The sequence below is a fragment of the Delphinapterus leucas genome, chromosome 20 (assembly GCF_059928025.1).
Source record: "Delphinapterus leucas isolate spDelLeu-1000000601 "Yukka" chromosome 20, BTC_Dleu_Yukka2, whole genome shotgun sequence".
Lineage (NCBI taxonomy): Eukaryota > Metazoa > Chordata > Mammalia > Artiodactyla > Monodontidae > Delphinapterus > Delphinapterus leucas.
In genome coordinates, this window is record NC_143148.1 from 16,579,110 (window position 1) to 16,605,020 (window position 25,911).

General features: G+C 55.9%; 3 protein-coding genes across 4 annotated transcripts; 1 reads left to right on the forward strand and 2 right to left on the reverse strand.

Moving 5' to 3' along the window:
• Positions 1–23: 23 nt before the first annotated feature.
• FXYD7 (FXYD domain containing ion transport regulator 7) lies at positions 24–8,984 on the reverse strand. The gene is made up of 6 exons (XM_022586444.3): positions 8,870–8,984; positions 4,671–4,700; positions 2,962–3,036; positions 2,803–2,845; positions 2,604–2,644; positions 24–786 (listed from the first exon to the last, which is right to left on the reverse strand). The coding sequence occupies exons 1-6, from the start codon at positions 8,898–8,900 to the stop codon at positions 764–766; spliced, it is 243 nt and encodes an 80-aa protein (XP_022442152.1). The 5' UTR covers positions 8,901–8,984; the 3' UTR covers positions 24–763.
• A 121-nt stretch (positions 8,985–9,105) lies between these two features.
• Positions 9,106–13,741, reverse strand: FXYD1 (FXYD domain containing ion transport regulator 1). 2 transcript variants are annotated; one of them, XM_022586473.2, is made up of 8 exons: positions 13,607–13,741; positions 12,347–12,411; positions 11,847–11,879; positions 11,190–11,264; positions 10,666–10,702; positions 9,688–9,737; positions 9,441–9,492; positions 9,106–9,187 (listed from the first exon to the last, which is right to left on the reverse strand). In XM_022586473.2, the coding sequence occupies exons 2-7, from the start codon at positions 12,405–12,407 to the stop codon at positions 9,470–9,472; spliced, it is 279 nt and encodes a 92-aa protein (XP_022442181.1). In that variant the 5' UTR covers positions 12,408–12,411; positions 13,607–13,741; the 3' UTR covers positions 9,106–9,187; positions 9,441–9,469. The 2 variants fall into 2 exon arrangements, with proteins under 2 accessions (XP_022442181.1, XP_022442180.1); XM_022586472.2 differs by lacking the exon at positions 9,106–9,187 and having other exon boundaries at positions 9,191–9,492.
• Positions 13,742–17,655: 3,914 nt separating this feature from the next.
• LGI4 (leucine rich repeat LGI family member 4) lies at positions 17,656–25,684 on the forward strand. The gene is made up of 9 exons (XM_022586337.3): positions 17,656–18,521; positions 18,962–19,033; positions 19,283–19,354; positions 20,664–20,735; positions 20,848–20,919; positions 21,153–21,322; positions 23,484–23,648; positions 23,731–24,236; positions 25,084–25,684. Exons 1-9 carry the CDS (start codon positions 18,352–18,354, stop codon positions 25,396–25,398), a joined length of 1,614 nt encoding a protein of 537 aa, XP_022442045.1. The 5' UTR covers positions 17,656–18,351; the 3' UTR covers positions 25,399–25,684.
• Positions 25,685–25,911: the final 227 nt, after the last annotated feature.

The following is a 25,911-nucleotide window of genomic DNA, read 5'->3' on the forward strand; positions in this document are numbered from 1 at the left end:
GGCTTCAGAGCCCGGGGTGGGAGCAGGAGGGGGAGACGTTGAGGGCTATGGGGGGGCTGGGGTGAGAGGCTGGGCAGAGGCCTCCACCCCCCGGCCTAGGGGAGGGTGGGGGTGGGGAACAGCAGGGCGGGCAGGTCTGGGCGGGGTGGGGCTCCTGTGGGGAGGGAGGGAGAGCGGGGGAGGGGTCTACTCTGGGGTCTGGGTATGAGAAGGGAAGGGGCAGCTGGGGCGGTGGCGCTGAGGGAAGGAAGGGAAGCTTGAGGGGCTCTGAGAGAGAAGGCGGCCACTGTGGCACTGCGGGAGGGGAAGGAGAGGAAGGGGGAAAATCTGGGGATGGGGGAGACAGCTCCCCAGCTTCAGCTTTGTCCCTTCCCCAGTTTGGTCCCCACAGATGAGAACACACAGACAGAACAGGGGGAAAAACCAAATGCACATTTATTAAGCTCAAGACATAGACGCTGAGGGTGCGGGGAGCAGGGACGTGCCGGGGAGTAGCACACAGGGATTGTGGGGGGCTGAGGGTGGACTCCCGGGACCCCAGGAGCTGGAGGCCTGAGTTCCTGGGTCTGGGATGCAGACGGGCTCTTTGGGGGGTCGTAATTGCCAAGGCCTGGGGAGGTGCAGCGGCTCCAGCCTTGGAGTAGGTGGGACGGCTCATTCAGAGGAGCGCTCCCTGGGCAAGGCTGGGGTCCCCACCGCCTCCACCCGGTCCTCAGGCTCCCGCAATCAGGCAGGGACAGTAGTGGAGGTGACCAGGGCTGGTCTACACGCCGCCACCTCCAGGGGCTGGGGTGAGAGGGAGTGAGAGAGAGAGAGAGAGAGCCATGGAGCTTCAGTGGGCAGCAAGAGGGGTGGAGGCAGCCCCCCGCCACACACTGCCAGGGCTCCTTCATGGAAGTCAGATCTCCAGACTGTCACCCTAGAGCTAGCCCTGGGAAGTTGTCTTGCCTCCCTGCATCCTAATATCTGGTCCATAGAGGGACACCTTTGGGGCTTTTGTCCTGTCCCACAGGACACTGTCATGAGAGGAACACATCTGTGATGAGGCCGAAGACCCCTGGCCCAGCCTGGGCTTTTCTGTGGTGTCCCCCCACCAGAAAAGGAGTCTCCATCCCTCTCCCATGCTCCCAACGTCCTCCTATACCCCCATTCCGTCCTTTCCAGCACACCATCTCTGGAACATTTGGATACAACAGGAATTCCTATGCCTCCCACCCACTTGGGCCCATCATTCAAGTGGAATGGGTGAGAATTCTGTACATATTCTTAGACTGTGGCCAGGTACCCAGGCCAACCGTACCCCCCCATCATCCACAAAGTGATCCATTAATGTTCTTAAATCTCATTAAATAAACATGAAACTAAACACATGAAATTCCACATCAAATCCTCCAAATATGGAGTACCCCAAGCCCATTTTTTTAGTTCTAAAAACTCTATAAGAGGCAGAGTTTCCCATCTCTGATTTTTTAAAAGTCCCTGGAAAGGACACAGTTCCACTAAAAACAGGTCGAGATATTTTTACATAATTAAAATTAACACCCCCAAGGAGTCACAATCTTTCATCTACATGCTTATCCCCCCTCCTACATCCTACATCTATCCACCTGCACTCACTCTCCCCCCTCCCCCTCCCCCCTCCACCCTCCCCCCTCCACCCTCCCCCCTCTCCCCCTCCACCCTCCACCCCCCCTTCACCCCACCCCCTCCCACATTCCACCCTCCTCCTCCATTCTCCACCCCTTCTAGAGACTCCTTCCCCCTCTTCCTCTATCCCCTCCTGCACCCTTCACCTCCTCTTACACCCCCATTCTCTTCACTCTTTATCCTATACTTTCCATCTTTCCAGCCTCACACTCATATTCTCTCCTCTATTGTCTCTTTTCCAATATCAGTTTTTTTGTTTTTTTTTTTTTTGCGGTACGCGGCCCTCTCACTGTCGCGGCCTCTCTCGTTGCGGAGCACAGGCTCCTGACGCGCAGGCTCAGCGGCCATGGCTCACGGGCCCAGCCACTCCGCGGCATGTTGGGATCCTCCCGGACCGGGGCACAAACCCGGGTCCCCTGCACCGGCAGGCGGACTCTCAACCACTGCGCCACCAGGGAAGCCCTCCAATACCAGTTTTTAAAACCTGTATTCTGTATGTCTCTCTTTTTGTCTTTTGATACAATTATTCACAAGCCTTCCTTCCTTCCTTCCTCCCTTTTTCTCAGCCATTTCATCCTAGATCTTCCCAACTGAACACTAAAGTCTGGAAAACATTCTATCTTCCTGCCTTCTCTAGTGCTCAACTCTGCCTTCATTCTGACTGCCAACATCCTTTTCCCATGTGGACCCCTCTCTCCACAGGCTGTGGCTTTCTCATCTGGGGAATTAGTTCATCCTTGCTTTTATGAGCTTAGGTACTTGTTTCTGGGCAGTTTCAAGGACGCTTTAGGACATTTCACATCCCGCTAACTTCATGTTTTAACATGTTTGATCGGCAGGGTCTCAGCTCCATCGTTGGTGGCCCCATTCTTAGGGACATCCAGTGCAGTTTCCCCTCTGACTCCCCTCCCTGCTCCCACCCATCTTCCCAGAACCACACCCTTTCCCACCCTCACCTGAGGAGGGAAGCTCCGACTTACAGGATTTGCATGTTGGGCTGTGGAAGCAAAGATGAGAGAGAAAAGCATAAACAGGCTCATTTGCGCAGGCTTTCTGGGAAACACCTGGCAGGCCCCGGGGGCCCTTTTGTTTGGCAGCCCCCCTGCGCCCCAGGCCGCTCCCACCCCTCCCCGTCTCTCCCCGCTGCTGCCGGACCTCTCAGACCTGGAGTCCGCCTTCCTGCACTTCATCTTCTTGCCTGTTAGGACAGAGACAGAACAGAACAAGGAGACAGGACATAAGGGTCTGGACAAAAGCCAGCAGGGGAGCTGCAGGTGCCCAGGGCTTTGGAGCCCGAGAAGGGGCCACACTTACTGACGATGATGAGGATGCCCAGCAGGAACAATATGGTAGCCAGAGTCATGCCCACGGTCTGGACGGTATCATAGTCTGGGGAAGATATCGGAGGACATCAAAGTGGGGGCAGCACCTCAGCTCCCCTGGAGCCTTGGCCTGGGTTCAAGGCTGCAGGCTCCTCCAGTGGGTCAACGTGAGGATCAAGTGCATGGCCTTGGGCGTTGGGCGCTCCCCTTAACCTCTCCTCTTTACCCTTCTCTTACCCGTCTCTGGATTGTTTGGCCACAGATATAGATAAAGATATGACCTTCCTCTATTGCATATATATATATATATATATATATATATATATATATATATATATATGTATATTTTTCAGCAAACAACCTTCTCTGTGGTCTCTCTGTCACCCATCCCCCTACTCAACCCTCCAGCCATAGGGATCCTGTTAACACCTGAGTGTGATCAGGGTCTTCCTGAGTTCAGAGCGCACCACTCCACCCCCTCCAACTTCCACTGCATTGCAAGGAAAAGCCAAAGTCCTCCCCACAGCCCATGAGGCCCTGTACCATCTAGTTCCTATGCCTTCCTATGCCTTCTCAGAGCTCATCCCCTACTCCAAGCACACCAGTCTCCCTGCAGTTCCTGGAGCCTATCAGGCATGGTCCTGCCTCAGGGCTTTTGCACTTGCTGGGCCCTCGGCCTGAAAGCTCCTCCCCCAAATATCCCTCCCTTACCAACTTCTGGGCTTTATACAAATGTTAGTGACACATTCTCTGGCTGTCTCATTTAGAATTTTCCATGCTCTCCTCAACATTTCCTAATCTCATTCTTTCTTTTATTTTCCTTCATAAGAATTATTCTTTAGTATGCTGTAGTAAACATTTATAAAGCATCCACTCCGTACCAGCAGCAGCCCAGGCCCCTGCCCTCAGGGAGTTGTCGTTCATATTGTGATAAACAAAAGAAAACCAAAAACCTCAGTCATGTGACCATGGCTAGATGTGGGTGTAGCCCCTCTTGCTGGGGAGTCAGGAGGGCTTCTGCTAGTAGACAGTCATTATTTGATCTGAGGCCTGAAGAAGAAACAGGAGCTGTGTGGAGAGCTAGAGGAAGAGTATTCTGGCAGAGGGAACAGTAAGTGCAAAGGCCCTGAGGCAGGAAAGAACTTGGCGTATGGAGAAGTGGTATGAGTGAGCAATGGGAGAGGGCAGGAGGGTATATAGAGAGGGAACTGGGGTCAGTTCTGCTAGACCTGGAGTCATTTCTTGAGCTTCAGTGCTGTGGGGAAGATTTAATGATATCATCCGAGTAACTCTTTCCCACAGTCCTTATAGGTAGGAACCATTACTATTCTTTATTTACAGAAGGGCCCAGAGAGGCAAAGTTTCTTGCTCAAGGCCACACAGCTAGTGAGTGGATAATCCAGGATTCAAATCCCGACAGCCTGGTGTCAGAGTTGTTTGCTTCTCTGATGATCCCAGTGCACCAGCCCAGAGTGCTGGTGAAGCCTAAAGAGGGTCCATAGAGGGTACCCCCTCCCCAAGTCTGACTCGGCCCTCCATGAGCCCAGCTGATGTGAATTATATCCACATGGACACATGGCCAGTGGGCCAGCACGTAGCGTGTAGCCATAGCTGAAGCCACTTCAGCAGTGACCCATGGGGATCTACAGCCACCCCTCCATCCAGCCCCAGGGTACCCTCATCACAGGATCTGCCACTCACCGTAGTAAAATGGGTCAGGTTCCTGAGGAACTGTGGCAAGAAGGCAGAGAAAGAAAGAGAGGGGGAAAAAGATTTCAACAATGAGCTTCTTAACATTTTTGAGGATCCTGATGGGGCCACTGGTCCAGTGGTTTCTGTGTAGAAATCAGATAATGAGACCTCTTGCTCTGGATGATGTAGCCTCATGGCCAGACACAAAGCTTAAAGAGAGGAGCATAGGCTGGATTCCAGCCCCCACTCATTCCATTGGTCGATACCTTCCCTTGTACAGTGTACAACCTACCTAACCATACGTGGCGGTCCTGGTCCTAGCCCCCCACGGAGGTCTAATGCAAGCATGGGCTCATTTCCTGAAATACACATATATACTCCCGTTTGCATACGACGCTGAGACTCCTACCCCGCTGCTGAGTGGACGGCTGAGTGTATCGGCTTCCCCGAACACTCCCTGAGACTTCTCAGCCATCTGAGAGCTCCAAAAGGCAGGCACTGTGGCTACTGCTCTCATCCACTTGCTCCTGACACCAAATCCAGCAGAGCAGAGATGTCCAAAATTTTATATTATTATATCATACTATATTATATATATATCCTATATTACTTATTTCTCAGACATCAATTTAAAGATTCAAAATTGACTTTGTAATAACTTCCCCAGTGTGTGTGTATATGCATGCATATGTATGTAGCTGTACCACATAAAACATACTCATCCATTGGAAGACTCACTCTGATTTCATAAATGTTAACATGTGGATAAAACGTGTGTGTGTCTGTGTGTCTGTGGATTTACTTTTCCCCAGCTCCCACCTCCCTGTCTCAAACTATATTCCCCTTCAGGAGAGCTCAGAACATCCTTCCCATTCAAGAAACCCATCCTGATGCTTCCCTAATTCCTCTGACAGCTTTTAGTACACTCTGTCTTGATTAGAGCACAATTCTGCAAAACAAGCACCACTAGGGGAGTGGGGGTGGGGGTGGGGTATCAGGAGTGCCAGGGAGATGCCAGATGTTGTCATTAATGTTCTTCCCCTATCCAGGCTCAGGAAGGCTGGCTACCTTGAGGTTGGGAAGGGGGACATATGACTAATTCAGGCCAATGAACTCTGCAGCATTTAAGTGCCCATGCAAGAGCTCTCTTTTGCCTTTGGCCTGGTGATATGAATGCTCAAGATCGTGGCTTCTCCAGTTTTCTTTGGTGAGTAGAGACCCCCCAGTTGACCTGTGGTGGCCATATAGTCTAAATGAGAAATCTACCTTCATTGTGAGAAGCCACTGAGATTTTTTTGTTACCACAGCATACTCTAGTTTAAACTGACTCATGCAGGTGGCACCCAGGCAAGACCCTGATTAGCACTGACTCACAGTGTGTAAGTTCACCCTTCTCAGTTCCCTGTCCAATCTTCAAAGAGCAAGTCTTAAATAGGAGCTGATGTGACTCTACACTTTCCAACCCTTGTTAATCTCCCAAGATAAAACAGGCCTTGGGTTCAGGGCCTTCAGCAGGCAACAATATCTAAATAGACTGTTATGACGTTATTTGCTTTTCTCCTTTATTTATTTATCTAAGCAGCATTTGATGGCACTGAGTCCATGCCAGGCTCTCCTCTAAGCACTTTACAGATATTAACACAGTTATCTTCACAGCAGCTCTCTGATATAGGCGCTATCTTCATTCTCATTCCACAAAAGAGGAACACTGAGGCTCAGAAAAGTGAAGTCACCTGTTTAAGATCATTTTAATACTTGCCTTCAATGTAAGACCAAAAAAACAAAAATTCCTGATTTTCCATTTGTGGTGGTAGGGTAAAATAAAGCTAACAAAGTTTTTTAAAAGTTAATTCTTTGAAGGAAAAATGTTAAATAAATATCAGTGTGGGGAACATTTGGACAGGGCAAAAATCATGAAGGTGGTACTCATAAGCATCAGATGGGGAAAACATTATTTTAGAGTCACCTGTGCTTTGTCTCAGCTCCCCCACCAGATGGAGAGTAAATTTATTGGATTCATCTCTACTGTTAATCCTGGCATTTATAAAGTTTTTCAAAGAAGTTTTCTAGAATGAATGGATGGATGGATGAATGAATGAATGAGCTCCTACTAGGCTGCTGGGAGACTGCATCAGAGGTGGAGCAGTTGAATTATCCTGCTTTTGTCTCCTGTGCTTCCACACATCCTGCTTCCCCAAACCATCACAGAAGCCCAGTGGGTGAGCGCCTGCCCCAGAGTCCTCTTTGGTTCCTCCCTGGGCGCTCCTTGCTCCATGCAGAAGTTCCTCTTCTGGTCTCTACTGCCCCAGCAATCTGGGTCCTCAGGACGAGGCTGAGCTAAGGGTGGAGCCAGGAGGCAGGAGAAGGAATGTGCACCACTCCTGGCCAGTTGCCAAGGAGACATCAGGAAGGAGGTGGTTACTATGGCAACTGGGGCATCTTGAGAGGTGAAGAGAGTTGATGGGTCTGGGTACCCCAGGCTGGATAGGGTCCTGTGTGGGACTTGGGGGTTGGGTTTCTAACTCTGGGGCCAAACTTGACTGCCTCTGCTCCCTTTGTACCTCCTGTTGTTGCCTCTGCAGGACTGGCTTCTGGCCAAGCGGAGGGTCCTTCTTAGGGATAGGGACCCAGGCCCAGCTGTGCTCCTGCATCTTCTTTTCCCTCCTGCTCTCTGATGGGGTGGGGGATGGGGGGATGCGGGAGCCATCCCCCACCCCAAAACAATCCATTCATTCATTCATTCATTTCATTAAGTGGTTTGCAACAGGCAACATGCATTTCCTCCCCCGGGGTTTCCCAAGACCTGTGGTCCCCTCTCCTGCTGTGACTGGAGAAAGGGTGTGGGGAGGTGGAGGCATCTGTCCTCCCACCTCTGCCCCGTCTGCTGCCATCGATCTTGCTAACCACCATCTCCGCGAAAGGAAGCACTAGGCTCCCGCCAGGCTTGCTGCCTCAGCCCTGCCCCCTCTCCCTAGGGTGGCTTCCAGCCTCTGCAGCCGCCCCCCCACCCCCACCCCCCCGCCCTGCTTCAAATTCTGCAGATATGGCTCAGTGCAGCAGCCCCCACCTCCCAGGAAAGCGGGCAGGGGAGGAGAGATCAGAGTGGAATTGGGGTTCCCTTCACTTGCCAGAGGTTCCTCAGCACTGCTGGCCTCTCCCCTGGCCCTGCTCTCAGCGCAAGAGACCCTCCCTTGCCCACCTCTCCCCCACCATGGAAGCATCCTTCCCCTTGCCCCTCTGCAGAAGCAGGCTCAAGAAAGGGGGCTGTTGGGGGGGGTCAGTATTTCGGGGGTGCATAATTGGGCTAATGGTGTGAAATGTAAATCTCTGTGTGGGCGATGGAGGTAGGGAGGGGCATCTGTGTGCACACCCAAGTGCACCTTTCGGACCAGACAACACCCCGAATGTGGGCTGGGAAGGAGGGTCCTGACACCCATCCCTGCCCATGGGGGCTCACTGCAGTGGTACGGGCCCCACCCTGTGCCACCCCCCCCTTCTCTTTTCCATTTCCCTCTCACGCTGTGGGGCCATCTCTCTCTCTCTCCCCCTCTGTGTCTTTATGCCTCCCTCTCCATAGTTGCCTCAGTCCCTCTATCTCTCAGTCTCTATCTCTTTCAGGCTCTCGGTCAGTCTCTTTCTGTATTCCTTTCGGTCTCCCTCTCTCTTGCTCTCTCTGTCTCTCTCCATCTCTCTCTCACTTCCTCCAGCTCCTATCTTTCCCTCTTTCTCCCTGCTTCCCACTGAACCTGCCTGTCAGAGATTTCAGGAAACACCCACCGTAGGTGCCAGCACTAGAAAAAAGAGAGGCATATGGACCCCCTCCCCTTACCCTCCTGAAATCTGCGAGAACCTCTGTGGCTGCAGATCCACCCGCTCCCACCTTCGAAGCCCATCTCTTCGAGTCCACTACCACCGCTGTGCTGGACCAGCCACCCGGTTGCTATAGCTACCGGTCCGAGCATCCTTTCTCCCGGGACTGCCGCTCTCCAACCACGGGTCCCGCACAGGAACGACACCACCGGGAGAAGGTGTCCAAGAGGCCTGGAGGGGTGCCAAGGGGTGCACTGCAGGGGCCTCCGCCCATGGTAGGAAGGGACATCCCCTTCCCCATTCCCCTCCCCTTCCAGTACTGGAATCTCCCCAGATCCTCTCTCCTAAGCTCTAAGATCCCGGAGCCCCCCTGCGCCCTCTCCACAGGCGACGCTCACCCTTTGTGGTGACCTGGGTCGGGGTCGCCATGCCAAGCCGGAGCAGGGGTCGGCTGGATGCCGAGGCGGTGAAGGCGCGGCTGCAGCAGCTGGAACCGGGACGGACTGTTGTCGGGGGGAGATGGGGGGAGCCCTGGTGTGGAGGGGGCCGTAGCCAATGGGGGCCCGGAGAGCCCGCCCCCGTCCCGGCCACCCCCGCCCCCGCCCCCGCCCACTGCCGACGTCCCCGCCCTTTCCCCAAGGGTGGGGGCGCCCTCTGCCGGGGCCAAGGGGGCGCCCAGGCTTTCCGCGCGAAGGGACTGACAGATCCACACCGCTCTGTCAAGACAGAAAAGCACGTTTTATTGGAAATCTGAGCGGCAGACGGGAGTCTGTGGGGGCAGGGCTGGGAAAGAGGACAGTCCAGATGGAGGTGGGCGCGCGGAAGGTGGGTGGGAGGCGTCAGGTGCCAGGGGAATTCTATGCGGGTGAAAAGGGTAAGAGGCAGGAGAGCCCTCCAAGCCCCCTATCCCAGCCCTTCGCCCCCTCCTCCTCCCCCCTCCCCCCTCCAGCCTAGTCAGAGCTGCAGGACCTGGCTGGCTTCCATCGCACCAGGTGTCTCTACCGCCTGCGGGTGGACAGACCTAAGGGGGAACACATAGAGTTCGGATAGCAGGAGGGGCTCCCCAGCTCCTCTGGAAGGTGGGAGCACAGCAGGGCAACTCCCCGACCTCGGGTTTCAAATCAAGCCCCCCGCTCCACGCGCCCACGGAGGACCAGGAAAGGGGTTCTTGGGACCAGCTTGCATCCCCAAACACACGAAGTCTCCCCAAACTCACGGCGGATTGAGCTGCGGAAAGTTCCCTCCTCTTCATCAGGTTCCCCAGTCCTGAGAAAGGAGATGCAGAAGGAATTGGGGATGGAAAAGGAGAGAGGCAGCTCTCACCCGGGAAACCCCAGTGCGGCCCCCATTTCACAGACTTGTGTACTGAGACCCAGAGATGGGCGAGGCGCAGGTTCCAGGCCGCCAGAAAATCCAGTGCACCCAGGAGCAGTTTAAGTGTTTGGCAGGAGGCGCTCCAAGCCGGTAACAGAGAGTACCTCCCCGAGTGCTGGAGAAGGAACTAGAATTTGGAAAGGAGGTATAGCCAAAGCGACTTGAGGGCAGATTGCCTGGAGACGGCCTAGGTTAGAAACCTAGAGCCTTCATCTTGCAGTTGAGCGATTTGGGGCGTGTGACCACCTTCCTGTGCCTTGGTTTCCTCATCTGTAAAATGAGGTTAATAAAAGCACCTGCCTTATAGATATGGTGTGAGGGGTAAATAACACATCATGAAACAGCATCCTGCATGTGGGACACACCCAATAAATACTACCTTTATTTATAATAACATCTACAAGTATCTTAATACCGACAAGGTATTCATACATTGCCTGGGCTTTACATTTTTATTTAAGGATGAATCAGAGAGCTAGAAACAGGACTCCGAGCTAAACTGGGCCGCCAAGTGAGGTGATCTCATTTCGCCGCGGCTCTTTCTTTCACGGCACTTACGGCACTTCGTGATTTTATATTTGTGGGTCTGTTGGAGCCCATCGCCACCGCCCCCACTGGGCCGGACGCTCAGCCAGGCAGGGAGGGCAGTTAATTCGTGGCTTGGTCCCAAGGCCTGGCTTGGGGCTGGGCACGTAGTAGGTGCTTGATACATATTTGCCGAGGGGTCTCTCTGGCTCTGGATTGAGTGGACTTCCGGCCTCACCCCCAGTGCTCCTTCAGAGCGGGAGTAGATGAGTGAGAGCCCAGAGAGGCTTCTTACCTCTGCTGCTGGTTGAATTTGCACCGGCATCTTCTGCCTGTGGGTGGGGGCGTGGGGAGGAGTGAGCTGAGATTACGCTCTACGCGGCACAGCGAGCCAGAGCTCGCGCTCGCCAGGGCTGGAGCGCCGCGGGGGATAAGGGTGGGGCAGGGACAGGGGGGTGCTGGGCCTGCAATAGAGACGCGGCTGGCCCGAGGGAGGAGTAGAAGGGGCAGGGCGGAGCCTAGGGCAGGGAAAGGGGAGGGGCAGAAACAGGGGCGGGGCCGTAAACGGGGCGGGCCCGGGGGCGGTGATAGAAGCGGGGGCGGGGCCGAGGGCGGAGTAGAAGGGGCGGGGCCTAGAGCTGCGATAGGGGAGGGGCATAAACAGGGGCGGAGCCGAGGGCGTGAGGCCGGGGGGGGGGCAGAAATAAGGGCGGGGCCAAGGGCTCTGATAGGGGCGGGGTTGGAGGCGGAGCGGGGACTGGACGGGGTTGGGACAGACACCCGCAGATTCGCCGCAGGGGTCTCGGTAGGGGTACTCACTCAAGATGATGAGTATGCCCAGGATGAAGAGGATCCCGGCGATGATGAGGCCTCCGATCCGCAGGGATTGGTAGTCTGTGGGCAGCAAGGAGGAGCGTGAATGCAGGGAGGGGAGGAGGAAGAATAGTAGAGGGACAGAATGGGGAGGAAGGGGCAAGGAGGAAGGATGGGGAAGAGGAAAGGAAATCAATGAGAGGAGGAGGGAGAGATGTGGGAGAAGGGGGATCAGGGAGAAGAGAGGATGTAAAGAAAAGGGAGGGGAGGAGGTGGGCAAGGCAAGGAGGAGGGAGGAGACAAGGGAGTAGGGAAGGATGATGGTGAGGATCAGGGAGAGGAGAAAGGCAGGTGGTAGCAGAGGATGAGCCATAAGATGCTAAGAGGTAAAAGGAGAAAGATTCAGAGATACAGAGAGGGATGAAATAGACAGAGACCAACAGAGAGACAGAGACAGAGGGAGATCAAGACAGAACGAGTCGGAGAGCCAGATCAAGAGAAAGAGAGAGAATGAGAATGACAGAGACATAAACACTGAGAGTCTAGAGAGAGATGGAGACAGAAACAGAGAGAGGTGGGGGGAGGGGAGGAATGAGGAGAGGACAGGCGAACCCAGCCCAGCACCCCCTAACTCCCAAAGAAAGGTGCCCCTCCCTCCCTCACCATAGGTGAATGGGTCGTGTTCCTGTGGAGCTTCTGGAAAGAGAGAAAGAAATCAGGGTCGGATGCTTCCTGGGATCCTGGACAAGGAGGGGCATAACGAGAGCTTTTGGGGGTTTTACATTCCTGGGCCGAGAGTCTGGGGACTGCTGGACCCTGAGCAGGCTGCCTACCCTCTCTGGGTCTTAGCTGCCCCGCTGCACTGTCCTGGGCGGAGCAGCAGGCACCTAACTGCCTCAGCTCTCCATCTCATTACAGGTTGTCTCTGATCCCGTCATTCACAGACCTCCATCCCGCCCTCCACCTTTGCCACACCTGGGGCATCCTCTCCCCTCCCCCAGATACCAGCCTGTAACTGAACCCCACGTGAGCCTCCAATTTCCTGGTGCCTCAACTGACTCAGTTCAGATTGGAGTCTCCAACTTGTTTCTCTTGCAGGGTTTCCCCTACCCTTGCCACCCTTGGGGCTGAAGTGGGTAGTGGGCTGCCTTCCCCGGACTCACCTGCGTTGACCATGGCGAGGAGACCCACACAAAGAACCAAGATGTGGCTGAGAGATGCCATTGTCCTGGGGGACAACAAGGGTCAGGAAACCTGTACCCTCATTCCCCCACCTTTGGGGCCTGAACTCTCTTCAGGGGACTGTCTCTGTTAAGTCAGAGACAGTCCAGGGACTTAATATCAAAAGCGTCCATCATCCAGGTTGGTCACCCTGAGAAACAGAGGCACCCTCCTGCTTCACTAGGACACAGCATCACGAAAACAACCCACACCATGGGGGTCACAGAGCAGCAAGGACAGGGGTGAGACACACACACAGTCCACAGGGACCTCCCGCGGGCCAGGGCCGTCCCCACAGCAGGCCCCAGATTCCCCATGCCTACCCTGGATGACTTGCCCCACCCAGATGGAGAGACAGACACACTGCCAGGGAAGAGGCAGCCAGGACATGCCCAAGGGCCCACCTGCCCGTACACCACAGCCTCACCCTGTCCGTAATATCCCAGCTCTCCTGCCCTCAGCCGCTGGCCCGCTCTTTGCCTGACCCTGGGTATAAATATCTCCCGTTTCACCCTGGAGGAATTTGCCTCGCACAGGCCGCCATGGCAACAGCCTTCCTCCCCCCCCTTGGGGGTCACTCACAACCCTGCCCGGGTGAGGCTGGGCTGCCACATTGCCATGGGCTGCCCCCGTGGGAAAGGCCACCCCTTCTCCTCTCCTGGAAGAGATGAGAACAGGGAAAACGTCCCCTTTGCCTGCCTCTGGGTGACATCTTTCATGAACGGACAACGCCAGGCGAGTGACCTGAGGCCCAGGCCAGTGGGGCTGAGAGACAGAAGACAGATGCCAGGGGCAGGAACGCACGCACACATGCACACACGCGCGCACACACACACACAGTGGGGCTGGAATGGAGACGACGCCCACTCCCTAAACTTCTGGTTGGAGCAGGACATGGGGTGGAGACCCAGGCACACGTTACTCCTTATCTGGGCCTTCTGCACCCCCAAACAATGACGCAGCCCGACCTACACCCTACACACGTGAGCGTCCAAAACCCACACCCAGCCAGGGTGCACGTGCCACAGCAGGAGCAGGGAGGAGCTGCACCCACACTTCCACCCCTGGGAGAACCCCAATGTCCCAACCACACTCCCTTCCTCTTGGGTCTGGCCTGCCTGGGAAGCCACTCCTGTTCCCAAAATAGGCGGCCCAGCCAGGCCAGGGGTGAGGCCTGGAGGGGAGGGGCAGGGGACGCTCACCCCAGTCAGGCTGTCCCCTGCCGAAAGAAGGCCCCCAAACGTCCGGCTGTGCCCTGGGGCCGAGCACTTTGGACCCCCTGGCCCAGAGCTGGCCGCGCTGCCCTCAGCCGTCTCCCCTCCCCGCCCCACCCCACCCCTACCCTCCCCAACCGGCAGCTGTAACTGGAGCCGGGCTGGAGGGGGGCCAGGGGGCGGCCCCCAGCCCAGACCGCCCTGGCCCGCTAGGTTAACTCTCTCAGCTCAGAGGGAGGAATCGTAGGCAGCCAGCCGTGGGGAAAGCTGGGGAGAAGAGGTGCCGGCAGGGAGGACTGTATTACAGGCGCACAAACACACACACACACACTCACACGTGAGCCTCGGGCGCACTTCAGAGGGCTTCGGAGCTGGGAGGGCAGGGTGGGTGTCAATGATTTTCCACGCTGCTCCCTGGGAATTGGGCCCAGCCTGGGCTTAAGGTCACCTGGCCTGAGTGCCTAGGAACCCACTGACCCCTGACCCCAGGGTCCTGCGGGGCCCTCGTCAGCGCCACAGGGCTGTTTGGAGGGCACTTCAGCGTGTATGTAGGTTGTCTTCTACTGACTGTGAGGTCCCCCAGGGGTACACACACACACACACACACACACACAGAAACCCAAAGACCTGGATAAACAGGCACAAAACAAGACAAATACATGCATGTACATACATACAAATTCAGAATGACACACCCATAGAGAAACCCAAAGACACTCACCAGCACTTCGTAACCAGTCACAAAACACCAAGACAAACACATTTGTATACACACAAAACACACACGTGTTCATTGAGATGAATGCCCGTATAGAGGCACAAAGACACAACCACACAACTGTGCACTCTTACAAATGGTCACAGAGATACACACTCTTGCAAGGACAATACTGACAAATGTCTGTACAGAAACACACTAAACACAAATACATTCAAAGGCACCGCCACAGCCAGCACTCCTACACGATCTCAGGCATGTGAAGGCACACAAACTGTGTACATTTGTACACAGACACACACACACATTTATGTGGGCTCATGGAGAAGCAGAAACACTGTCAAGGACACAGGCATACAACCAACCACGCTGTGGTTTCATAACCATAAAAACAGACAGACACACACACACACACACACATCCCCATGCACCGGCAAACAGGCACACAGCTGGTCATACAGTCGCAGACATACAGGCCTACGCTCTGTGTTCACACACTTGGAGACACCACCAAATGTGCGCTGATGTGTTTACCCAGAACCTCCCCGTCCCTGAGCTCACGTGACCCCTAAAACCCCCTGGAGGACAACACACCTGGCATCCTCATGGGCAGACCAGGTTACCAGGCGCTGGTGACAGAGAAAAGGGGGATCAGCTCTGGGCTCTGCCATTCCTAGTTGTGAGAGCTCGAGCAGCCCAAGAGACCTCTCTGTGCCTTGGTTTCCCATCCTACAAAATGGATAAATCATTAAGGTAATATGTATCACCCTGGGCCAGGCTCAGAGGTCTCTGAACCTGACATTGTCGTTTTTAAAAATATGTATTTACTTATTTATTACTATTTATTTGGTTGCGCTGGGTCTTAGTTGCAGCTCAAGAGCTCCTTAGTTGTGGCACGTGGGCTCCTTAGTTGTGGCATACAAACTCTTAGTTGCGGCATGCATGTGGGATCTAGTTCCCTGACCAAGGGTCGAATCTGGGCCCCCTGCATTGGGAGCTCAGAGTCTTAAGCACTGTACCACCAGGGAAGTCCCCCTGATGTTGTCTTATTATAAACTCCATTTTAGATATCTGCAAACCAAGGTTTAGCAAAGTGGAGATAATTCTCCCAAGGTCCCTCTGGTGGTTAAGGACAGAAACTGCCCCCACCTGAAAGAGACCTGGGCCCAGATACCACACTCTGCAGGACACAGATCAGGAGCAGGTAGACGGCTCACACCCAGGCACAGGTGGCCCTGACACACACACACACGCACGCACACACACGCACGCGTGCGCGTGTGCACGTGGTCTCAGAGGACCCCGGCAGCTTCAAAAGTCTCCCTCATGAGCCTCTGCCCCTTGTGGCCCTATACCCCAGTCACCAGCAGTCCCTGGTTAATGATAACCCTAATATTTATGTAGCCCTGGGGAGGGATGACAGAGGAGCAAGGGGGGCCAGCAGGGAGGGGGGCACCTGGCTAGCTCTAGCCAGTGCTGGGGTCCCTCCCCTCACAGGGCCAGCTGCTCCAGAGTGGAGAGGCCCAGCCATTTTCGGGCTGGGTGATGGGCCAATGACTTAACCTCTCTGTGGCTCAGTTTCTCCTTCTGTAGAATGGAAATGATAATACTATTCAACTCAGAGGGAGGTCAGGATGATTATCTGAAATGATCCATGGAAAATATTGAGAACAAAGCCTGGCACACAGTAAGTGATCACACACACACACAAAAAAGTAAGCTGTCACCATTATCATCCTTGTCATTCTTCTCATCATAAACAGGAGGGAGAACGCTGCTGGGCTGAACACTCTGTGAGTATGGATTTAGGCCCATCTGTCTCCCCTCGGTGTCCCTGGCCCAAAGCTCTTTATCTATCTTTCTCAAAGACCCTGTAAAGAAGTTTATCATCCCTGCTTTATGGCTGAGGTAACAGAGACCTGAAGGGCCTTGCTCAAATCACAGAGATGTTCAGGTGCAGGACAAGCCCTTGGATCCAGAATCCACCCCAAGCTGTGGGGTGCCCACCCTGCTCTGAACACTCTCTATCCTCTCGGATAGAGAGGAGGAATTCTCTACACATCTGAGAAGTGGGTGACACGACTGCCCCATCTGACAGATGGGCAAACTGAGGATCAGGGATGACCCTGATCTGAGTGACCCCACCTGGTGTCAGGGGTGGTCACTTTTAATACTTTTAAAAAAATATTCAAGTTTAATAATTTACGCTTTACCAGTAAGACACACATTTCTACTTTTCTATAAAAGGTGTTAGTGGAACAGTCCTGAGTATGCCGACCCGAAGCTGACCCAACGTGGCCTGAGCCTCATCTGCCCGCAGCTTTGCCCGGTGCCCTCCAAAGCCCCGACTAGCCCGCGTGCCAGGCCCACCCCGTGCCCTGCTTCGTGACCGGTGACCCCTAGCTGGTGCTGTTAGGTCCCTTGTCCTCCAAGTGTTCTGGGTGTGTGCAGCAGTGCCAAGAGAGGCTGTGTGCTCTCCTCATGCCTTAGTTTTCCCATCTGTAAAGTGGGGGTTAATAATACTACCCACCTCAAGGGGTCGTTGTGAGGACTGAGTAAATTCATGTCAAGATTGATGCATAGTAAGGGCTCAGTGAGTATTATTACTACTACTTCAGATTGGGTAATATCACTTATTTATTTTTCTTATTTAATGAACAGAATCTATCCAAACTGCTAAAAGCTTAGTCCAAACGAAAACAGCCAGTATCCATGGGTTCTGATCTCCAAAGCAGGAATGCAAAATCATACTGGGAGACTGTGCAGCCAGCTGCCTGGGCTTGAGTCCTGGCTCTGCCCCAGCTCGATAACCTAGATCTCAAATGACCTGACCCCTCGCTTCAGTATTTCCATTTGTAAAATAGCCGTATGATATATTAGCCTCGGAGGGCTGTAGTGAGGTCAGCACGAGCTAGTAGATGAACTTGTAGGACGCGGCGTGGTACAGAGTCAGTGCTGAAGGAAGGGGATGGCCTCTTTATCATCCTTTTTCCCTCGGGTTGGCTCCCTACCCCTAAGTGAGTGGTGGGTACCCAAGGAGTTAATTTCGGGCAAAAGAGGTTGTGGGTTTGGGGCAGGGCCGCTGCCCTGCTGAGTGTCGCCACCAGAGGGAGCAGCTGGACTTGAGCTGGTCCCTCCAAGCCTGGGTGCCAGTGCCCACCCAGCCCTACTGGAGCCAGGGGAGGGGGCTGGCTGGGAGTGGCCACCGAGGCTCCAGCCCTTGGTGGTCTCTCCTCCCACCCCCCTCCTGCCTGCAGAGCCATCCGGTCCCCACCCAGGTGACAGCCTCCTCACACTCCGTGAGTGGGGTGGAGTGGGGAATCTGGGGAGGGGGCTGGCCAGGAGGGGCCAGGGCAGCTCCAACGCTCCGCGGCCCCTCCCCTCCCATGGGGCCCTCTGGCCCCTTCCCAAGGGCTGCTCTTCCTATGGCTTCTGACGCCCTCCTCCTTCTTGCCCTGCTTTGCCTGGAGCACCCGGTGCCCAGCAAGTCCCTTTCCCAAACCTCCTGGGAGAAGGGACGTGGGAGGAGGGGAAGAAACTTCCAAGGAGCTGGAAAGGGGGGGTAGGGAGACAGAAATAAAGACACCAGACAGAGGGAGACACACACACACACACACACACACACACACACACTCAGACACACACAGAAAGAGAGGCCAACAGACAGAAGGAGACAGACAGAGAAAAAGAGAAACAGAGACAGAGAGACAATTCAGATAGAAATAGAGAGACCGAGATAGAGAGTGGGAAGCAGACTAACTCATGGAGTCAGAAGTATAAAAAGGGAGAGAGACAGAAAGACAGGGAAAGAGAAATAAACAGAAAATTAGACACCAAAGAGATACAGGAAGCAAAGCAGACTGAGGAGAGACCAAGAAAGAGGAGAGAGAAGCCAGGGCAGAGCGTGCCAGCAGGCGGCATGGAGGGCCACCTGGCATGGGAGATGTAGTGGCCGCGACCTGGGCCAAGCTGGGTGGGCAGAGAGAAGCCGGTGCCTCGGTGGAGGTCAGGGGGCATGGGAGGGGCAGGAATTCTGCTGCTGCTGCTGGCTGGGGTGGGCGTGGGGGGGACCTGGAGACCCCCAAAGGGAAAGTGTCCTCTGAGTTGCTCCTGCTCTAAAGACAGTGCCCTGTGTGAGGGCTCCCCGGACCTGCCCGAGAGCTTCTCCCCGACCCTGCTGTCGCTGTGAGTGTCCGGCCCTCTGGAGGCCTGAGGCTGCGGATGGGAGTCCTGGGACCCCAGGGGCTGGGGGTCAGGGTGCTGGCTCCCCAAGGAAACAGGGACCCATCAGGATCTTGGGAGGGGGGCAGCAAAGGATGTCGGGAGGCCTGAAAGGGGGCCTGCTGGGATTTGGAAAGGAGCCGGAGGGAAATTCCAAAGGGCAGGGTCAGCATCGGGGCCTGGGAAGGAGAGCCGTGGGGTGGGCTGAGCGCTGCCAGGATCCTTGCCAAGCGAGGAGGGCAAATGCCTGTCTCCCCTGGGATGTAGGGGAAATACACACACCCAGGGTCAGGTGGCATGCCAGGGTCCCCTCCGCCCCACCCCCGGACACAGGAGACAGCTCTGGGATGGGACTGGCACACTGGAGCAGTCTTCTCCTCGCCCACCATTGCCCACATCCCCAGCTCACTCGTTAGGACTGGAGTCACCCAGCTGAAGGCCGGCAGCTTCCTGAGGGTACCGTCACTGCACCTGCTGTGAGTGGGGCCCGGCTTAGCGACGGCCACCTGAGGGAGGGGGTGTCCATGCACATGCGCATGGGGGAGTGTGCACACATACACGTATGTGCGTGTCCATGAAAGCATCCGTGTCACACACATACTCACTTGGCATGCGTATGTGTGTGTGACCGTGCCCACGTGGGCTGGGGTTGGGAGGGGACGAGGTTAACGTGTCAGGTAGGGAGCAGCAACCCTGGAAAAATGTCTTTCTAACTTCCTTGCCAGCCTCTTCACATCCAACTCCTTCTCCGTGATCGAGGACGATGCGTTTGCGGGCCTGTCCCACCTGCAGTACCTGTGAGTGAAGCCAGAAGATGGGGGCAGGAATGGGGGCCTGGGAGAGGAAGGCGGAGCCCCTCTGTGTCTCCTAGAGTGGGGGAGATAGGGGCTTGTTGCCCTGGGGAGGAAGTGTCTGCACAAGGGACCGTCTGGAGGGGGCAAGGGTCCTGGCCTCTTGAGTGGGGTTGGGGCTTCTGCTCAGCTGCCCTCTCTGTTTCAAGATTCACAAAAGGCCTGGATGACCCATGACTGTTTCTGGTCCTACCTGACTTTTGGGAGCCCAGGGAGGTTACAGAGAGGCCAGAGATAAAGAAATGTTTCAAATTAAGAGGAAACTATTCTGAGTTAGTTGGTGATGGTGGTACTGACGGTAATGGCGGTGATGACAATGGTGGTGCTGTGCAGCTGCTCACAGGGAAGTGGTGGCATTACTGAGGATGGTGGAGTGGGGGTGATTTTGATAAAAATGGTGGACCCAGCGGTGATGGCGCTACTGGTGGTATGGATGATGAAGTTTGAAGGGTTGGTGTTAGTGACAATTATCAGTATTCTGGGCACTGGTAATTATCGTATTGGTATTGGTGATGGTTTGGGGTAGGATGTCGGCGTTGATGTAATGGCAGTGTTGTTGGTATGGGGTTTGGTGGGGATGGCGGAGGCGTTCGTACGTACGGGAATTGCGGCAGTAGTGGCGCTGACGGGTGATGATGTGAGTGCTGGGGGTAAAGGTGATGTTTCTGGTGTTGGCAGTGCTGGTACCAGTGCTGAAGCTTGCGGTAATGGTGGCACTGGTTTTGGTATCGATCACAAAGGCTGTGTTCTTGGTGACGCTTATCAGTGTTGCCGGTGTGGGTTTGGTAACGATGGTGTTGGTGTGGGTGTTGATGATGGGAGCGGGTGGTGATGGCATCGGTGACAGTGGTGACATGGTATATTGTTGGTGATGACGGCAGTTATTGGTACTGGGGTTGATGACGATGGTAGAGGCCCTGGGCATAATGGATGATGGTGGAGGTATGGGTGGTAATATTGGTGCTAGTAGTGTTGGTGTTGGTGATCAGGGCAGCAGTGGTGGTGATGGTGGTGGCAGTGTTCACGGTGAGGCTGGCAATGACCATAGGGTCGGGTTCTTGGGTCCTGAAACTGTAGGCTGGGACCTTGCTGAGGAGAGGTTCCTGGGAGGTTTTCCCTGGGATTATGCAAGCTGTTGGGGGAGAATTCGGCACATTCCAGTGGCCTATGGCTTCCATGGGGTGAGTTCCCCAAGCACTGTAGGGCCACAGCAGGGAACCAAGGGCCGCCCCCTGACCCCATCTTCCCTCCGCAGCTTTATCGAAGACAATGAGATTGGCTCCATCTCTAAGAACGCTCTCAGAGGACTCCGCTCACTCACACACCTGTGCGTGCCTCCATCGCCCCAGCCCTCCCTGACAGGCACCCCGCACCCATCACCCAGGCACACAGCGTATCCTGGGAGCTGCTGATGGTTTCTCCTTCTCTCCCTCCACCAGAAGCCTGGCCAATAACCATCTCGAGACCCTCCCCAGATTCCTGTTCCGAGGCCTGGAGACCCTGACTCACGTGTGAGGCTCAAGGGGGCTGGGAGGGTGGGGGGATTTGGGAATGTTTGGGTGGGGGAAGGGGACATCTGTGCCCACTCTTGGTTGGCACAAATGAGTATGACTGCGATGGTTCCTACATATTTTCCACACCACTCGGGGGCCCTATCCTGAAACCTTGCCTGGGGAGGGGTGGGGAGCGTGGCCCGCAGGGAGTGGAATCCGGGTCGCAGCCCCTCCCCGGCCTCTTGCCCCAGGGACCTCCGCGGGAACCCGTTCCAGTGTGACTGCCGTGTCCTCTGGCTGCTGCAGTGGATACCCACCGTGAACGCCAGCGTGGGGACCGGGGCCTGTGCCGGCCCCGCCGCCCTGGCCCACATGCAGCTCCACCACCTCGACCCCAAGACGTTCAAGTGCAGAGCCATAGGTGGGGGCTTTCCCGGTGGGGTAGGAGGGACAGCAGGTGTTCCCGGAAGAAGGTGGGAGATTGGGGAACGGCTGCCAGGGCTGAGGGGCTCACCTCCTTCCCTGCTCTGCCATTTCCTGGCTGTGAGTCTCCTGAGCAAGCAGCATCACCTCCCTGAACCTCAGTTTTCCTGTCTGTAAATAGGGGTAATAAACAGTGACATAGGGCTGCTGTGAGACTTCAGTGATGTACTTGGCGCAGGGCCTGGGAGGGGAGGCCCCCATAAATGTTCATCCTCGTCGTTGTTGTTATTGATATAAAATCGACCATTTAAAAAGTACTTCCTATGATCATTTTGCTTTTCCACAAATATATTTTGGTACCTTTATGGGTACTGGGCAAAGCAGAGAGCACAGCAGTGATGAAGCCAGTCCTGGGTCTTGCCCTCACAGAGCCCACAGCCAGAGGCAAGCAGAGAGGGATGGCCCAGAATGATCAGGCCTGGGATGGGGGGAAGCACAGAGGGGTCAGGGCCGGGATGGAGGGAAACCGTGGAGCTACGGGAGCCCAGAGCCAGAGCGGGGGCCAGGCACAGCTGGAGGGTCAGGAAGGAGTGGACGTTTGAGTTCAAACCTGAGACCGTTACTAACGTCATCACCATCAAAGCGTAAGACATGTCTTTGGTCTTTGGGTTCATAGAACAAGGAGTTTAACTTAGTCACTCTGTGTTCCATTAGTCAACACACAGTCCCTGAGGCCCACTCGGTGCCCATCCCTGTGAGAGGCGATGGGCACACTGTGGTGACCAAGATAACCCTGGGCCCTGGCCTTGGCCTCATGGGGTCACAGTCCTGGGGGTGGGGAGACAGACATCCAATAAAACGTTGCGCCAATAAGTGTATGGTACACATTGTGATAAACACAGGGGGTGATGGGAGAGTTTAGGCGGTGGTCCTGCCTTACCTGGGGCATCGGAGAAGGCTTCTCTGAAGAGGTAGCACTAGATGTGGATGTAGCTAAGTGGAGTACAGAGGAAGGAGCCCGCATGCGCAGGGACCCCCAAGGCAGCACAGAGCTTGTCCTGAATGGGGATCAAAGGGAGGCACGTCTGGTTTACGGGAGTGAGGAGGGAAGGACACAGATGAGCTGGAAGGTGCAGGGGCCTCACCCTGCAGGACTTCGAAAGCCATAGAGAACAAGGTGGACTTTATCCAGAGGGCTGTGGGAAGCCATGGAGGGTTTCGAGCAGGGAGTGACATGATTTGAAGGCCATTTTTAAAAGATCCCCTTTGGATGGGTATGCTTAGTGGTTTGGTTCATTGCTTCAACCCTGGTCCCTAGAAGTAGGGCCTGGCATGTAGAGTGAAGTATTGTAAACTGGAGTCCACCACCCGGCTCCACCGCCACCACACTGGGCAATCTGGGTGCACCGTTACCAAAAATGCTAAGGTGCTGTAACAAAGAGGCTGTAAATACCAAGAATTAAAGAAAACAGAAGGGTCTGAGGTGAGCAGTCCAGGTGGGTGGGGCAGCCCCTGGGTGTTATCCTGCTTTCCACGGCTGAAACCGAGCTGTGGCCCCGTCCATATGCCAGTTCACAAGCAGAAGGGGAAAGGGCCAAGTCCAGGATGAGCCATCTTCCTACAAGCAAGGCAAGCACTACGACCATCACTCTGCTTTTGTTCCACTGGGAACTTGGTCTGGTCATGGCCACAGCAGACCTCAGAGGCTGGGGGGCAGCGTAGGGGGAGTGCTGGGCTAATGTGGCCTCTGGCTGGGCAGCTTTGTGCCCAGCTGCTATCCTATCTCATGGAAGATGGGAAGGATGGATTTGGCGGGACAGCTGGCTGCCTGTGCCTCTTAGCCTCAGTTTCCTCATCTATAAAGTGGATATAATAACAGAACGTAACCCATAGGGATCTTGTGAAATTAAATGAATGAATAAATGGCTACTTCTAAGCAACTATTTGCTGATGCCACGCAGCTTAGAAAACAGAGTACCGCCATGTGGTTGCGAGTTAATACGTCCATAGGTAAAAAGATCCCACTGTATGTCCCTACGAGGTCAACACCGTGGTGGTCCTCACCTCAGAGGTGTGCAAAGCGGGACCCAGTGATGAGGACCCGTGGGGTGCCCCTGGCCTGCCTGACTCTCTCCCCTCCCCGCTGCACCCCCTCCCAGAGCTGTCCTGGTTCCAGACGGTCGGCGAGTCAGCGCTGGGCGTAGAGGCTTTCTCCTACCAAGGGGAGCCCCACGTCGTCCTGGCACAGCCCTTTGCCGGCCGCTGCCTGATCCTGACCTGGGACTACAGTCTGCAGTGCTTCCGGCAGGAGGAAGAGCTGTCTGGTAAGCCCACTCCCATCCTCCCGCCTGCCAGGTAGCCTGCCCAGCTCATCTGACAGGCGCCCTGCTCCCCGCCTCCCCACAGCACCCTCGGTGGTGTCCTGCAAGCCGCTGGTGCTGGGCCCGCGCCTCTTTGTGCTGGCCGCCCGCCTGTGGGGAGGCTCGCAGCTGTGGGCCCGGCCCGGCCCCGACCTGCGCCTGGCCCCGCTGCAGGCCCTGGCTCCACGGCGGCTGCTGCGGCCCAATGATGCCGAGCTCCTGTGGCTGGACGGGCAGCCCTGCTTCGTGGTGGCCGACGCGTCCAAGGCGGGCAGCACCACGCTGCTGTGCCGCGACGGGCCCGGCTTCTACCCGCGCCAGAGCCTGCACGCCTGGCACCGGGACACGGATGCCGAGGCCCTCGAGCTGGACGGCCGGCCCCACCTGCTGCTAGCCTCCGCCTCGCAGCGGCCCGTGCTCTTCCACTGGTTTGGGGGCCGCTTCGAGAGGCGCACGGACATCCCCGAGGCCGAGGACGTCTATGCCACACGCCACTTCCAGGCCAGCGGAGATGTGTTCCTGTACCTGACACGCTACATCGGGGACTCCATGGTGAGGCTGAGCCCAGTCCCGTGGGGCAGGCACAGGCCGGGCCTGACCTGCATCAGCAGACTCCCACTCAGGGCCGGCCTTTCACCACTGACCCCACCTTGCGCACTGGCCTCTGAACTCTGACCCGCCTCACGGGCTGAGCTTCCTAACGTGCTGATCTTTGAGCTCTGACCCCGCCCCAACACTGACTCCAAGACTGTGACCCCTCGAGGCTGGCTGACCCTAAACCACTCCCCACCGCCCAACACTGACACCGGCCCCGAGATTCTACCGCCAAACTCCGACACACCCCAGCACCTACATTTAATCACAACCACCGCACCCTGAAGCCCCAGGGCTGACGGCCCACCCCCTCCAGCACTCTCTCTCTGGAGTGGGGTACAGCCAGGGGGAGGGCTCTGGGCCTAAAAGGCACTGATCTGACACAGGTGTTCACAGGGTGTCTGCATGGGGAGCAGACTGTGGGCACAGGGACAGGAGCAGGGAGATCAGGAAGACCAGGAAGGAGGCTGTGTGATGGTCCAGGAGGGAGGTGACTGTGGCTGGGCTGGAGTGCAGCCAGAATAAATGAGAGACATAAATACGATGGTAGGTGAAACTGACAGATTCCAGGGCTGACTGATTCTATGTGGGGTGTGAGGGAGAGAGAAGGGCTCAGAATGACGCCAAGTCGGTGGCCTGAGCAGCTGGGTGGTGACATTTATGAAGATAAGAAAGCTGTGGGAGTCTGGGGACCTACAGGCCTCTGTTCCCAAGCTGTTCCAAGTCCTCCAAAGCCTAGAGGACCACTGACGGGCAGGCCTGGCCCTCTTGGACCCCAGCCCTAATGAGCGGCCACCCTCCGCAGGTCATGCGCTGGGATGGTTCCATGTTTCGCCTGCTGCAGCAGCTTCCCTCTCGCGGTGCCCACGTCTTCCAGCCACTGCTCATCGCCAGGGACCAGCTGGCTATCCTGGGCAGCGACTTCGCCTTCAGCCAGGTCTTCCGCCTTGAGCCTGACAGGGGGCTCCTGGAGCCACTGCAGGAGCTGGGGCCCCCAGCCTTGGTGGCCCCCCGGGCCTTTGCCCATATCACCATGGCCGGCAGACGCTTCCTCTTCGCTGCTTGCTTCAAGGGCCCCACACAGATCTACCAGCATCACGAGTTAGACCTCAGTGCCTGAGACTGGAAGGGCCCCTGGACATGGCTGGCAGAGGGCTGGCATGGGGAGTCCTGGGCCTCTGGATGCCCCATTGCCTAGACTCCTGGTCCTACTCAGAGGTGACTGCTGGTCCTGTGAGATACTGACCACAGGCCAAGTTCAAGGCAAGAGCTGCTTGTCCAGTCTTAAGCAACATCTTGGCTGGGGGTAGATGACCCCTCCCCCTCCAAGGATGACTTGGGGGCTCAGGCTCGGGCACCGCCACACGGAGACAGTACAGAAATCATGGGGGGCGGGGGGTAATGTGCAGAGCTCCATGAGGTCTGGAAGCGCCCCGCTCAACCCACTCTCGACCCTCCTATTCCCTGTAAAAGTACTACGGAAAGGATAGCTTTCCTTTTCCTTCTAAACTCAATCCAGCCAATCGCTTTTAGTGCCCGCCTCCATGACGTCATCAGTAGCTGGGCGGTTTTCCCTGCCGGGCTTGCTAACTTCCTCTGCTGCTTGTGCGCATGCCTGCTGCCGAGGCGGAAA

What these genes read in the sequence shown, in the direction of transcription:
- FXYD7 (XM_022586444.3), bottom strand. Translation starts at nt 8,900, where the DNA reads ATGGCGACCCCGACCCAGGTCACCACAAAGG. An exon ending in GACCCAGGTCACCACAAAGG is followed by an intron (nt 4,701 to 8,869) that starts GTGAGCGTCGCC and finishes TTCTTGCCACAG; the next exon opens with TTCCTCAGGAACCTGACCCA. An exon ending in ACCTGACCCATTTTACTACG is followed by an intron (nt 3,037 to 4,670) that starts GTGAGTGGCAGA and finishes TATCTTCCCCAG; the next exon opens with ACTATGATACCGTCCAGACC.
- FXYD1 (XM_022586473.2), bottom strand. Translation starts at nt 12,407, where the DNA reads ATGGCATCTCTCAGCCACATCTTGGTTCTTTGTGTGGGTCTCCTCGCC. An exon ending in CCTCGCCATGGTCAACGCAG is followed by an intron (nt 11,880 to 12,346) that starts GTGAGTCCGGGG and finishes CTCTCTTTCCAG; the next exon opens with AAGCTCCACAGGAACACGAC. An exon ending in ACACGACCCATTCACCTATG is followed by an intron (nt 11,265 to 11,846) that starts GTGAGGGAGGGA and finishes TGCTGCCCACAG; the next exon opens with ACTACCAATCCCTGCGGATC.
- LGI4 (XM_022586337.3), top strand. Translation starts at nt 18,352, where the DNA reads ATGGGAGGGGCAGGAATTCTGCTGCTGCTGCTGGCTGGGGTGGGCGTG. An exon ending in CTGTCCCACCTGCAGTACCT is followed by an intron (nt 19,355 to 20,663) that starts GTGAGTGAAGCC and finishes TTCCCTCCGCAG; the next exon opens with CTTTATCGAAGACAATGAGA. An exon ending in GCAGGAGGAAGAGCTGTCTG is followed by an intron (nt 23,649 to 23,730) that starts GTAAGCCCACTC and finishes GCCTCCCCACAG; the next exon opens with CACCCTCGGTGGTGTCCTGC.